Source organism: Bufo bufo, chromosome 4, assembly GCF_905171765.1.
Source record: "Bufo bufo chromosome 4, aBufBuf1.1, whole genome shotgun sequence".
NCBI lineage: Eukaryota > Metazoa > Chordata > Amphibia > Anura > Bufonidae > Bufo > Bufo bufo.
Window position 1 is genome coordinate 226,064,238 of NC_053392.1, and position 14,699 is coordinate 226,078,936.

Consider the following 14,699-nt stretch of genomic DNA (forward strand, 5'->3'; position numbering starts at 1 on the left):
TATTTATTGATGATGTGACTGCTGAAAAAAGCAGCAGGATGAATTCTGAAGTGTTTCTGCTCACATTCAGCCAAATGCTTCAGAACTCATTGGACGGTGCTTCACAGTGCAGATGGACAATGACCCTAGGCATACTGCAAAAGCAACCAAAGAGTTTTTTAAGGTTAAGAAGTGGAATGTTATGCAATGGCCAAGTCAATCACCTGACCTGAATCCGATTGAGCATGCATCTCACTTGCTGAAGACAAAACTGAAGACAAAACTGAAGGGAAAATACCCCAAGAACAAGCAGGAACTGAAGACAGTTGCAGCAGAGGCCTGGCAGAGCATCACCAGGGATGAAACCCAACATCTGGTGATGTCTATGTCTTCCAGACTTCAGGCTGTAATTGACTGCAAATGATTTGCAACCAAGTATTAAAAAGTGAAAGTTTGATTTATGATTATTATTCTGTCCCATTACTTTTGGTCCCTTAACAAGTGGGAGGCACATATGCAAACTGTTGTAATTCATGCACCGTTCACCTGATGTGGATGTAAATACCCTCAAATTAAAGCTGACAGTCTGCAGTTAAAGCATATCTTGTTTGTTTCATTTCAAATCCATTGTGGTGGTGTATAGAGACAAAAAATTTAGAATTGTGTCGATGTCCCAATATTTATGGACCTGACTGTGTGTGTGTGTGTGTGTGTGTGTGTATATATATATATATATATATATATATATATATATAATCTATCCCTAACTACTTTTTCCTTTTTTAACCAAACAAAATTAAAAATTTACCAAAAAATCTGTCAAATAATCCCCAGGTGGTGATCAGGTAGGTATGCACTGAACAGCACTTGGTGGTCACAGCTCGCATGAAGAACAAGTGGTGCAGAGCTATAAAATTGAAAAAAATAAAATAAAATGACCCAAAAAAGTGCAGGGGCTGAATGGCGTCATTAAGAAAAAAGGGGAGGGAAGGGACAGGGATGGAGGGTGGTTTAGGGATCTGGAACAGCTGCAAATGAAAAAAATATATATAATAATCTGTGCAGCTATTCCAGATGTTCTTCCTTGTTTTTAGCAGGAAAGGGGTTAAAAGCACTGTGGTGTGAACCACAAGTCCCAGCAAACCACAAGCAGCACAGAAAAGCACAGAACCTCTCTGCATGCAGTCAACAGCTAGAATGACTGCATGCAGGGAAGTTCTGCCTCTTCCTGTGCAGCTATAGCGCTGCCATTGGCTGGAGCGTTGTTCCTGCCAGTCACAGCGCTGGCAGGGGACCCAAAACACTAGTGTCCCCTGCCTCACCTCGGAGGTGACCGGTGCTGACCATTTCAGCACCTGCCACCTTCCCCTGACCCCCTCCCGACCCACCCCGATGCTGATAATGGCTTCCTGCGCTGCGATGTGACAGACACATTAATCGGCCAATCGCATCGCTTGGAGCTGCAGGTGGACAATGCAGCACAATGCTGCCCTTACCCGGCATGGCTGTCTGATGGTAAGAGCAGGCATGGTGCCGCGATTCCCCCCCGATCCTCCCCCAGAGCCCCGCAGACCTTGTATTGTGCAACAAGCTCTTTGTTCTTCTCCTTACTTCTCTGTCTACCTTGCTGAGGTGGTCACACATGCTCAGTTCCATCCTTCAACTGCCACCGGAGACACATATTTTGTGATAATAACAGGGAGAGAGCTGCAGCAGCAAGGAAACTCCTCCTAACTGCCAGCCTAAATGAAATCTAATTGAGTAATTGGAGCAATGACTGGAAAGACCTCTGTATCCATGTGAGGTACAAGGCTGGTTCTAGCTTTGTTGAAAATAAATTGTCAAGTACTACAAGATGGCCAATTTAAATTTTTTACAATAATCATGCATTAACCCCTCTAACATAGCAGAGATACAGAATTGCATATGCAATGGACATTGTAAGCTTGGACACACTTCTTCAAATCAACTTCAAATCTGAATTGCTATGTGAAAAACTCAGAAACTTTCTCATTATTCATGTTCTTATGAAGACAAATTCACTGTAAAACAACTACAAGAGTTAAGATGTTACAGTGTATTATTTTCTTTTAAAGTGCTATATCAATTTCTTTTTTCCAGTTATTGCGTGGGGATGTGTGGAGATGGAGCCAATGACTGTGCAGTAAGTAAATTTATAAATAAGGGAGATAGAAAGTTCTTTCTGAAATAATGTAACTATAGTAATATTAAAAGGACAGTGGATAATAAAAATTTTACTTTTATTTATCAATAAAAATTTTTTAACATGAATAAAACAGTATGATGTCAAGCACCCATTATACAGTACTGTACATGTCACGGCAAAGGAGGATCGTTTTCTATAAGTTGATTTTGAAGTACAACATCCAATAATGTACTTTTTTTTTGGAGGGTGGTGTGGATTAAGGAGTGGCAGAAGTGGATCTAATAGCACCTGCTCTTATTTATTGCACATGGGTGTACTTACACTGACAAGCAAAAGGGTAACAATGTTTTGAACTTTTGACTTTCAGGCTCCATATCTCACCATCCACTACAGCTCCAAATGTGAGATTACCATAATTTTATAGACAATCATCTTGGTTATCTCATATATAAATTCGACTTGCAACTTTTTAGCATATGATTAGTTATGCAGATTCTTGTCATGTAAGTGCATTGTTACTGTTCTGCTCCTAAAATTCAAAATGTTAATTTGTATTATTTTGTAAATCCACCTTTGGCTTTCATCACTGCCTGAATCAAGCATGCATTGACCACAATCTGTTCCCAGGTCTCTTCTACACATTCCTAATTTTGGTGCATACCGGTCAACTCAGTTGGGTGCAAATACACCATTTTATTCAACTCTACTCACAAGCGTTAGATTGGGTTGATGTCGGGTAGAAGGCATTCCAGCACCTCTACTTCGTTGTCATTAAACCATTTCTTTGTCAATCTTGATGTATGCTTCGGGTCATTGACACTATGCCGTCCTTTTCATACCTATAGTACTTGAGTGTATGAAGTAACTCATCCTGTAGGATACTCACAAATAGCTCTGCATTGAGACCACCTTATATCCTGGTCAAGAATCCCATGCCTTTGGCTGTGAAACAATTCCATATCATCAGGCTTCCTCCACCAAACTTGACAGTTTCTTCAATTTCTCAATCCGTTAGCCCCCTTTTACCTTGTTTCTTCCAGACCCATTTGAACCCATCAGAACCCACTCTATTAACTTTCGTCTCATTGCTACAAATCACTTATTGCCAATCTTCTATTGTCCATTGTTCGTACTTTTTTGCAAACTCAAGCCAACGCTTCTTATGACGATATTGAAGTCAAGGCTTTTTCACTTTTTTCAGGCCTCCATTCCAAACTTGTGTAGTGCGCATCACACAGTACTTGCATGGATGTTATTTACTTTGAAGAATTCATCTAAACCCTTTTTAAAACTGTCCACTGTTCCTGCTGTGACCAAGTCCTGAGGAAGTCTATTCCACAGATTCACAGTTCTTATAGTAAAGAAGCTTTAAAGCTTCTGGAGACTGAACTTTTTCTTCTCCAGTCGGAGGCAGTGCCCCCTTGTATTTCGAAGGCATTTTACATGGAACAGTATTTCACCGTATTTTTTTATATGACCCATTTATATATTTGTATAGATTAGTCATGTCCCCCGTTAAAAGTCTTTTCTCAAGATCAAATACATTTCATTCTTGTAATCTTTTTTCATAACTTAGACTCTCCATGCCCCTTATCAGTTTAGTCGCTCTCCTCTGTACTCTCTCCAGCTCCTGGGCATCCTTTCTATGGACTGGTGCCCAGAACTGCACTGCATATTCCAGATGAGGCCACACCAAAGCTTTGTAAAGTAGTGATATTACATCCCTGCCCCGCGAGTTCATGCCTCGTTTAATGCATGCCAATATCCTGGTAGCCTTAGAAGCAGCTGATTGACATTGTATGCTATTATTTAATCTACCATCTACAATGACACCCAAATCCTTCTCTATAAATGACTCTCGCAGTGTTACATCCCCTAGGACAGTGATGGCTAACCTCCGGCACTCCAGCTGTGGTGAAACTACAACTCCCAGCATGCTCCATCCATTTCTATGAAGTTCTGAGAACAGCCAAGCAAGTATGCATCTTGGGAGTTGTAGTTTCACCACAGCTGGAGTGCCGGAGGTTAGCCATCACAGCCCTAGGACATATGAAGCACAGATATTATTACTACCAAGATGCATAACTTTACATTTATCTACATTGAACCTCATTTGCCAAGTTGATGCCCAATCTCTCAGAGTGTTCAAGTCAGTTTGTATTTTATGGACATCTTCCATAGACTACACAGTACTACATAGCTTAGTGTCATCTGCAAAAATAGAAATGGCGTTATTAATCCTGTCCTCTATATCATTAATAAATAAATTAAATAACAGAGGATCTGAACCTTGGGGTACACCACTTATAACCCGGGACTGTTCTGAATAGGAATCATTGACCACAACTCTCTGGACACGGTCCAATTCAATCTTATTAAAGGGAACCTGTCATCAACTTTGTGCTGCCCATACTAAAGGCAGCATAAAGTAGAGACAGGTTAGTTGATTTCACCAGTCTGTCATTTAAAAGTCAATAGTAAGTGGTTGCCGAAAACCAACATCACAATTATTGCAGACTGGGCCTGGAAAAGAGTCACTGCCACCTGAGAAGAGTCCTGGTTATTCATAAATTCCTGCTCTCCCTGCCCACCTGCTGATGATTGACAGTCTTCTACCTAGTTTTCTCTTTCTCTCTAGGAGAGAACTGCCAATCATCAGCAGATCAGTGAGAGTGCAGGAAATTATGAATAACCATGACTCTTCTCAAGTAGATTTGACTATTTTCAAGGCCTGGGCTGTAATGATTATGATGCTGGTTCTCGGCAACCACTTACTTTTAGCTCATGAGTGACACACCGCTGAAATCAGCATTTCTGTCACTATTTTATGCTGCCTTCATTGAGGTCAGCATAAAGTTGATGACAGGTTCCCTTTAAAGACTATACATATAGACCTTACTTTACCTATTAAATGTCTAGGAGGGACAGTATCAAAAGCCTTTGCAAAATCCAGAAACACTACATCCACAGCCACCCCTCTGTCCAGGCTTCTACTCATCTCCTCATAAAAGCAAATCAGGTTAGTCTGACAAATTCTGTCCTTGGTAAACCCATGTTGGTTATCACTTAAAATATTATTATCAGTCTCATACTCGTCAACGTTGTTCCCAGCAGCGACCTGGGAGTCCATGATGCATCCAGACATCCCCAATGGTGTTTCCGAACCATTTTGGTGGTATTTCCATCAATTTCTGAGCTTTTCCTATGAACCAGGCACCCTCCCCTCTTCAGAGCAGAGGGTGCCTGGTTTAATGTTCGGGTTTTCCCATTGACTTCGATTATCACTTCCATTGTAGAGCACCCGAGCATCCCGATGTGTTCGGCCAGAGCATCCGAGCACTTTGGTGCTCAATCAACACTAATAGCCATCATTGAAGACTTCATTTGCACTATACCAATACAAGTCTGCCACCTAGTGGCCTATATTGGTATAGTCATCTAATTGACTATGAAGCCTGCTTTAGGCTTCGGTCAATTATCGCAATGTAACGGGTTCCCCAATCTCAGCCGGGGAACACTGTTACCGGATCGGAAGCGCGCGACTTCCGGTTCCGGGCTAATCAGATGCCGTGGTCACATTTGACCACAGCATCTGAAGGATAAGATATATGCGATCAGCCTTATGGCTTATCGCATACATGTGCCACGGGCCTCTGCTATTTAAAACAGCAGAAACCCCGCGGCTAAGGTGCCCACTGCACGTGCGAGCAGGCGCCATGTTTGGGGACCGGACCTCCTCCGTGCATGTACGGCGGAGGTCCTTAAGGGGTTAAAGAATTTTGTGGGATTTGTTTTGCTCTCTTTTACTACCTGCTGTTCATTTTGTATTTTTGCTAATTTTATCTCCATTTTAGAGGTTTTATTAAGCCCTTTGTAAACTTCGAAGGCTACAGCTGACCATTCAGATTTGTATTTTTTAAATCCCCTTTTTTGTAATTTACGTGTATTGCCCTTTTTACAGTAGCTGTAAGCCATGGGGGGTTTAATATTATCCCTTTAATACAAACTGCAAAGAAAAATTGGGGGTCAGTCAGCACATCCAGTGCGCAGGTGCTTGTTGCCATGGCTGAAAGCACGAAGGCAAAAAAAATATACAATGCAACAGCACTCTGCAAATCAAATAAAGTACAATAATGCCAAAATAATAGAAAGTATTCTGGTGCAAATGTTACGCTAATAAATTTGAGATGCTTGGCAAATCATTTTGTACAAAATTATTTGGGCCCGTCTGCCAAAAGTCCAGGCCGATCTCAGTAAGACGGGAACCTAACACTAAATACCACATTAACTGGTGCCATACTGGCCTCCATTATATTCAGGGAATGCAGGTTCCACATGCATGCCGAGCCCACATTATATTATGCCTCTTATGGTGCCAAAATGGCCTCCATTATATTCAGGGGATGCAGGCTCCTCATGCATGCCGAACCCACACTATATAATACCTCTTTGGTGTCGGCCTCCATTTTATTAAAGGAATGCAGGTTCCACTAGCATGCTGAGCCCATTCTGTATTCCGGCAAATTTTATCTCCATTTTACAGATTTTATTAAGCCCTTTGTAAACTTCAAAGGCTACAGCTGACCATTTAGATTTGTATTTTTTTAATTGCCTTTTTTGTAATTTACGTGTATTGTCCTTTTTACAGTAGCTGTAAGCCATGGGGGGTTTAATATTAGCCTTTTATACTTGTTAAAGGAATAAAAAAAATTGTACAATTACTCGATGAGGATTTAAAGCTCTCCCATTTATCCTCAGTATTATTACAGAATGTGAGAGTAGCTGCTTTCAGTCTATGCCCTGAAATGCTGCCCTCAACCCAGGGAAATTAGCCTTTTTAAAATTCATTGTTTTTGCTCTGCCTGACAGAGTTTGCTTCTTAGAATTTAGAGGGAATATCATTATATTGTGGTCCCTATTACCTAGTGTTTCTCGAACAGTAACATTTCCAACAAGCTCTGCATCATTAGAAATTACCAGATCCAACAGACCATATTCCCTAGTGGGAGCTTCTATAAACTGGCCCATAAAGCGGTCCTGCAGCAAGTTGAGGAATCTTCTCCCCTTTACGGTTGAGGCAGAACCATGACCCCAGTCAATGTCTGGGAAGTTAAAATCTCCCATTATGACCACTGTACCAGCCTGTGCAGCCCGCTCTATTTGGTTATACAGTTGAGCTACTATCTCTTCTGTGATGTTAGGGGGTATATAGATTACACCTAGTATTAATTTTTTATTGTTTATATCCCTTTGAACTTCCAACCATAAGGTTTCAACATCCTCACCATCCGCACCCACAACTGCCTCTTTCACACTTGTCTTCAGATCACTCTTCATATATAAGCACACACCACTGCCTTTTCTATTGACCCTGTCTTTCCTAAATAGTGGAAAATCCTCTATTAACAGCCCAGTCATACGAAGAGTCCAACCATGTCTCAGCCACAATTACATCTCTGTGTTCTTCTAGTAAAAGTCTCCAACTCCCCTATTTTGTTTGCTAGACTTCTGGCATTTGAGAAGATACATTTTAAATTACTATTTACTGTAAAGTGTATATCCGGGATTTTTTGGTTACCTTGGTTGATGTTTGTATGTGACAGGTTCTTGTTACCAGCAGCTCTATTTTTCATCAGTGTACAGTTCTGCTCAGTCTTCTCCCTACTTTCCTCACTAACCCCAGCCACACTAAATCCCCACTGTCCCCTCCTATATCCCACTCTCTATCTACACTATTTACCCACTTATTAGTATGACCCCCACCCTCCCCCAAAATCCTAGTTTAAAAGCTAATCCAGCATTCTAACCATTTTTTCCCCCAGGGCAGTTGCACCCTCCCCATTAAGGTGCAGCCCGTCCCTACTGTAGAGTCTGTAGCCAACAGAGAACTCAGCCCAGTTCTCCATGAACCCAAACCCTTCCTTCCTGCACCATCTTCTGAGCCACTTATTTAACTCCCTAAGCTCCCGTTGTCTGTCTGGTGACGCTCGTGGCACTGGTAGTATTTCTGAAAACACTACCTTGGAGGTCCTGGACTTGAGCTTCTCTCCTAGTTCCCTAAAATATTTTTTAAGTACCTTACATCTCCCCCTGACTTTTTCATTGGTACCAATGTGCACCATGACCATCGGGTCTTCCTCAGCCCCACCCAGCAATATGTCAATCCGATCCTCAATATGCCGAACCCAAGAACCCAGAAGACAACACACTGTTCGGCATTCACGGTCTTGGTGACAGATGACCCTGTCTGTCCTCCTAATAATAGAGTCCCCTACCACCAGCATCTGTCTGACCTTTGCTGCACTACTTTTCCCATCCTTCCTGTAGCGATAATTTTCCTGGTTTCTAGGAGACATGCCCTGCTAAAATGTTGCTGTCCCTGGGCCTTCATCCCTGATATCAGACAAACAGGCATATTTACTAGGGGATTCCAGCTCAGGAATAGCCTCCCTGGCACTTTTCCTTCTAACCCTTCTTCCTAAGTTAACGCTACTGCTGACCTGATAATTCTGATCTTGATCTCCATTTCACTGACTCCAGTCAGTGCCTGCACAGTGAGGTCTAAGCCTCTCTCCAGGTTTTCAATGCCCCTAAGTATTGTTGACTCTGATATTTTGCCTGGACGTCCACTTCTTGGCTTTAAAATGGATGGATGGACTTCATTGCATATTTTTCCAACTGTCATGGCACTCACATGGTGCAGTTTGCCAATTTTCTTGGCTGAGATACCGCTATCGATGAGTTGCATGATGCTGTTTCTCATTTCTTGGTAAATCTTCTACATGGGTGCTCCTGGATTTAAACCAATGACCATTCGCTTGGGAATCAACCTAATAACACAGTGAGCTATTAGGGAATGTGAGAACAGGTTGTAATTTGCAGTATACAACAAGAAAATAATTATTCCACCACCAGGAGTAGAACAGTAACAATGCAGGTACATGACAAGAATATGCATAACTAATCATATGCAAAATAGTTGCAAGTATAATTTTTATGAGATTAGAGATAAGCAAATTTTTTAAAAATTTGATTTGCCCGGATCGCCGATTTAAAAAAAAAAAATTGCTTTGATCCGAATTTATTTGCGGCGAATCGCATTAAAAAACGGCTATTTCCTGGCTTCAGAGAGCCTTTATAGTGGTGTAGAACACTGTGCCTTGCAGTAGCATGCATAGGGAGTCTGCTCTGGTAGTGAAATAATACTGTGAGTCCGTATGACAAGTAGATGACTGGCGTCGCTCTTAAAATCACTGCACACTTCACTTATTTAAGCAGTCACGGGGTCAAAACTGACCAAATAACTCAAGTATAAACTCAGCTGTACAGGTCGATGTTAGCGTCCAGAAGAAGCGCACCATCATTCTCAGGATAGGTTATCAATATCAGATCTTCACAGGTCCAACTTCCAGCACTCCCTCTGATCAGCTGTTTAAATGAAACTCAGCGAAGGAGGAGCTGCCATTGCCCCTACTCACCACTGCGATGTCGATGGCAAGCAGGCAAACAGTGGAAATATATTGCTTACATGAGAGATGCGTTCTCTTTTAACAGCTGATCAGTGGGAGTGCCGGAAGTTGAACTCTTGCCGATCAGATACTGATAACTTATCCTGAGGACAGGTCATCAATATAGGAAATGACCAACCCCTTTAACCTTGACCCTTATGACAGAGAGAAAAGGATTTCACTTATTTGCAAATTCAAAAGAGCTTTTTTTCCCCATAGAATTAATTTTCTCCTTCAGTCTGGGATCTCTTGATTGACTATGGAATATTTACACATATTTGTGTTTTGTCATTTTATTTAGCTGAGGATAGCATTCAATTGAATTGTATGAAAAAAATAAAATAAATTTGTATGGTCCCGGAGGGATGCAGGTGCCGGGGAGCAGGTAAGTATCCTCTAGAGGAGGGACCCAAGCATTATAGGGTCTTGACATGTCTAGAGATTTTTACAGCCCTCTCTGAACTTTTGGATCTCTTTGTCTACTTTCACACTAGCGTTTTTTGATTCCTGAAGACAGTTCCATCAGCGGAACTGCCTGCCGGAACCAGCAATCCGTGTACAAACGGAAAGCCATTTTTTCCGGATCCGTTAGACGGTATTACATTTTTTTCAAACATCAAAAGCAAAAATAGCTCCTCCTATGTCCCGGCGCATGCGCAGAACTGAAGAACGGATCCGGCAATGCAGCAATTTCTGGAACACTTGGTACCGGATCCGGCATTAATACATCTCTATGGAAATTAATGCCGGATTTGGCAAGTGCGGTATTGTTCCGGGATTTTGGCCGGAAAAAAAACTATTCTTTATTGCTTGCATGGGAAACATACTATTTCAGTTTTCTGTATAACTGTGTCCTCTGTAATCGTTGCAATGTTATTTAAAGAACTATAGAACAATAAAATAAATAATAATTTGAAGAGCTCTTTGAATAAAATGTTATTTAAATAAACATTATTTATTATTAGTGTTGAAGTTAACGAAGATTTGAGTTAACTTCAAATTCGATCCGAATTTCAGTAAAAATGTAATTGCCCATGAATCTAAATTTCTTGGCGTTTTGTGGTAACAAGTAAATTTTTCCTGAGATGGCAGACAAAAAAAATATAATAAACACTCATTAGAAATGAGTGAATTATTACAAAATTTGCTTTGTGACTAATTACTTAGTCAGGAAGCGCATTTCTTTGTAAGTAGTGGGTGCAATGACAGGGAGCGGCAATTGGCGCCCTCAGTCATTGTACACCTCAGATGCCGCTTTCATACATGATCAGGGCTTCAGATATACATAACATGGTGTAAAATAAAAAAATAAAAAAAATTATACTTACCTGCTCCATTTGCTTGGAATGGGCTGGCCACTACCCTTCCTACTTGAAGAGCTGGCCTGCCGGCGTGGTGACATCATACATCACAGCACACAGGATTTCGGCCGAGATCTTCAAGCAAGATGGCAGCGACCGGCCCATGGCGAACAAATGGAGCAGGTATATATATTTGTTTTGTTTTTTGCTCTATTTCAGGTTAAATCGATTTGCTACCATGAGGCACGAGGAAATTCGGCTTTGTGGCAAATAAAATTCATCCTGAAATTCGGATTAAAGTCCATTTCGTTGACTTTGATTCGCTCAACACTAATACTCACCTCAACCATTTGATTGTGGAGAGGCCATCGCGGCCATCTTCATTGAAGAAAACGTGGCAATTCTTATGCTCACTGATGTGACGTCACAGCGTCTGACCAGCATGAAGACATTGTGACATCATCACATTAGCGCGCAAGAGAATTGCCACATTTTCTTCAATCAAGATGGCGGTGACGGCCTCTAAGTGATCAAATGAATGGGGTGAGTATGTATTTTATGTTTTAACCTCTGTTAACCCCCTAATAGGCTAAGGCCTCTTTCGCACTGGCGTGTGCGCCCTGTTGCCGTATTGCGGACTGCATTTGCGGATCCGCAATACACGGGTGCTGTTCCGTGGGCATTCCGCATCACGGATGCGGACCCATTCACTTGAATGGATCCGCAAATCTGGAGATGCGGAATGGTGCGGAACGGAACTACGGAACGGAACCCTATGGAAGCACTACGGAGTGCTTCCGTGGGGTTTCGTCCCGTACTTCCGTTCCGCAAAAATATAGAACATGTCCTATCTTTTTGCGGAACGGCCGGATCGCGGACCCATTCAAGTGAATGGGTCCGCGATCCGCTGCGGCTGCCCCACGGACTGTGCTCGTGTATTGCGGCTCGCATTTTGCGGGCCGCAATATGGCAACGGGTTGCACACGCCAGTGTGAAAGAGCCCCAAATGTGACTATGAGATGCTGAACGTGGCATCTGTCCGGTTAAATGACAGGGGATATCATTGCGCCCACTCCATACAATGAAATGAGATTCGTTGGAAGGTAATTTGCAACAAATCAAATTTCTTGTTGAAGTTCAGTGAAGCAGTCAAATCGAAATTTTGAAAACTTCGCTCATCACTATTTATTATAAAAAAAACTATGAGAATTGATTTATATTATCAAAATGTGTGAACATGCCTTTATGCACATGAATATTGGCAAAATGTTATTTACATACAAACTTATTTTCCAGGCTTTAAAAATAGCTAATGCTGGCATTTCTTTATCTGAACAAGAGGCGTCTGTAGCAGCACCATTTAACTCACAGGTCACAAACATTTCATGTGTCCCAGACCTGCTGAAGTAAGTGATTTATCTATAGTATGGGTGTCTCTTCCTTTTAGAAGATACTTGTGTTTCATGCAGTGAAAATGCTTTATTAAAGCAGTGCAAACATTTAGCATCATTTTAGGCATTGCCTTTTATCACAGAATGGAGTGAGGAAGAGATGTACATCGCCAGGCATCTCTTCCTTCTTGGCTTCATAAAGGATGTTGCCCAAAACACTGACATATACAGTATTTGCACTGGAGCTTTATTAAAGCATTTGCACTGCATCACAACGGAAGTGTGTTGCTGGTCTGTAAACCGTGTACCGGGGTGGGCTCCCCAGGATACAGCAAAGTCACAAACGAGGAAAGCAACCCCAACACCAGCTTTTGCCAAAACAGAATTTTACTTAAATGTGGCAATAAACACAACCACAAATGCTGGGAACATACAATAAATTTACATAACCCAGCACGAAAGCTGAGACACTTGTGCTGCTCAGCACGGTGCCCTCCCTTGGATGAAGGAGGAAAGAGCAGTAATTTGCCTACTGGCAGGCACAACTAAACTGCCACACCTTACCTGTTATTACCCTAAAAGAACAAGAATCACTGTATGGGTGTGTGGTACGGACTAGCCTGCGGTGCAGCACAACAGATTACAATCTTACACAGATCTACAGTATTCCCCCTCCCATAGCTGGTTCTGTAGTACATGCCGGAGTATTCCTTCTGCGCAAAACACCAGCCTGGCTTGAGTTTGTGGGGATTTTATTAGCTCTCCCATGAGAAATGTCTCTAAGTTATGGAGTCCTTGCAATGAACAGTAATACTATTAACACTTGTGGTCTGACACAATCAGAAACCCTAACTAACTAACTACAGGCTTGATCTTGCCAAACTGGGTCTGCTTTGCATCTGCTGGTGACTCTGAACTGAACAAATGTCTCTCCAACAAGCATGTGGTACCGCAGTGTATGTTGCTTTGTTCCTCTTCTCTCATCTGCATTCCTGGAAGCAATCCTTGTTCCTCTGGACAGAATAAGTGTCTTGAACACGATCAGCATCACTTAGCTGCAGCTCTGGTCACTGAGGGATGCTCTCACACCTGTATGCTGTCAGACTCTCTGCTCACACAGTTCCTCAGTGTCTCTCACAGCCTCACTCTAAGATGGCTGCTGCCTTCCTCCCCAGACTTGTAACTCCACCCCTCTCATGAATATGGAGATATATGTGAAGTCTGTAGCTGTGTTAGGAAACAGCAGCATCTTGTGGCCAAATAGCAGAATGTCAGTCCAAAACATTTAATTTAATCACACAAACAGTGTTCAGACAAGGAGAGCTGTTTCCCCATCTCACATGCCACCCCATAACAGGTTGTCATGCTCGGAAACCCTCCCAATACAAACTCATCCTAAGCATAATACTGTAGGGGCACACCAGCATTGGGCCTCGAGTGACAGGCTCCGAAGCAGTGGGGACGTCAGGCACATTTAATGGGAGAGGAGCTGTTGACTACTCAACACTTTCCCTGGGTGGCAAACCTGCCATGGCTGGAGCCTCTGTGGGTACCAGGGCAGGGACAACCCACCATCTCCAAGGGGATTTCCTCTGTACTCTGAGCAGGAGGAAGCATCTCCTCTACGCACACTGGCTCATAAAAATTACAACGCCTCAACATGCTACGATGCAAATTTCGTGAGGGCCCCCCCAGTCCCTATTGGCTCTACCTCATAGACCGGGATGGCAGGGTCTAACCTCCTCTTCACCGTGTATGGGACCGCCTTCCACCGCCCATCAAACTTCCAAGATGGCTGCTTGGCTTTGACCATCACTTGATCGCCCGGGACATACCCATCCTTCTGCACTGGTCTTGGGTTAGGGTGTACCACTTGTCCCAGGTGCTCCCCCACAACCTTGTGGATCGCTTTCAGCCAGTGGTGGTGCTCATGCACCCATGTGGTGGTATTTCTCTGTGGTGGCTCCATCGGATCGTGCATGTGAAGATCTTCAATCTTCCGTCTGGCTCTCCCAAACATGAGCATATGTGGGGAGTATCCGGTGGTACTGTGTACCCTGTTGTTACAGGCCCACATTAGTTCAGGTAGGTACTCTGGTCTTTTGGCTGTCCTCCAGAGTCAGCAGCATCTGGAGCAAGGTGCGGTTGAACCGTTCGCACGCCCAGTTTCCCTGGGGGGTGATACAGGATGTGCGGGAACGTTCGATCCCATACAGTTGGTACAACTCATTCATTAGAGTACCCTGAAAACATGCCCCCTGGTCCGAATGTATCATCCATGGACATCTGAACACCTGTATAAAGTGTTTGCAGACCGCTTGAGCGGCTGACTCTGCCCTCTGGTCTCTGGTGC

The 14,699-nt window shown here is 42.8% G+C and overlaps 1 protein-coding gene across 2 annotated transcripts in view; it reads left to right on the plus strand.

Moving 5' to 3' along the window:
• LOC120997963 (probable cation-transporting ATPase 13A5) overlaps positions 1–14,699 on the plus strand; it is a 262,081-nt gene that overhangs the window by 188,394 nt on the left and 58,988 nt on the right. For both annotated transcript variants that reach the window (XM_040428345.1, XM_040428346.1), the window contains exons 22-23: positions 2,101–2,143; positions 12,252–12,361. In XM_040428345.1, the coding sequence (XP_040284279.1) occupies positions 2,101–2,143; positions 12,252–12,361 (153 nt within the window). The remainder of the gene's footprint in view (positions 1–2,100; positions 2,144–12,251; positions 12,362–14,699) is intronic.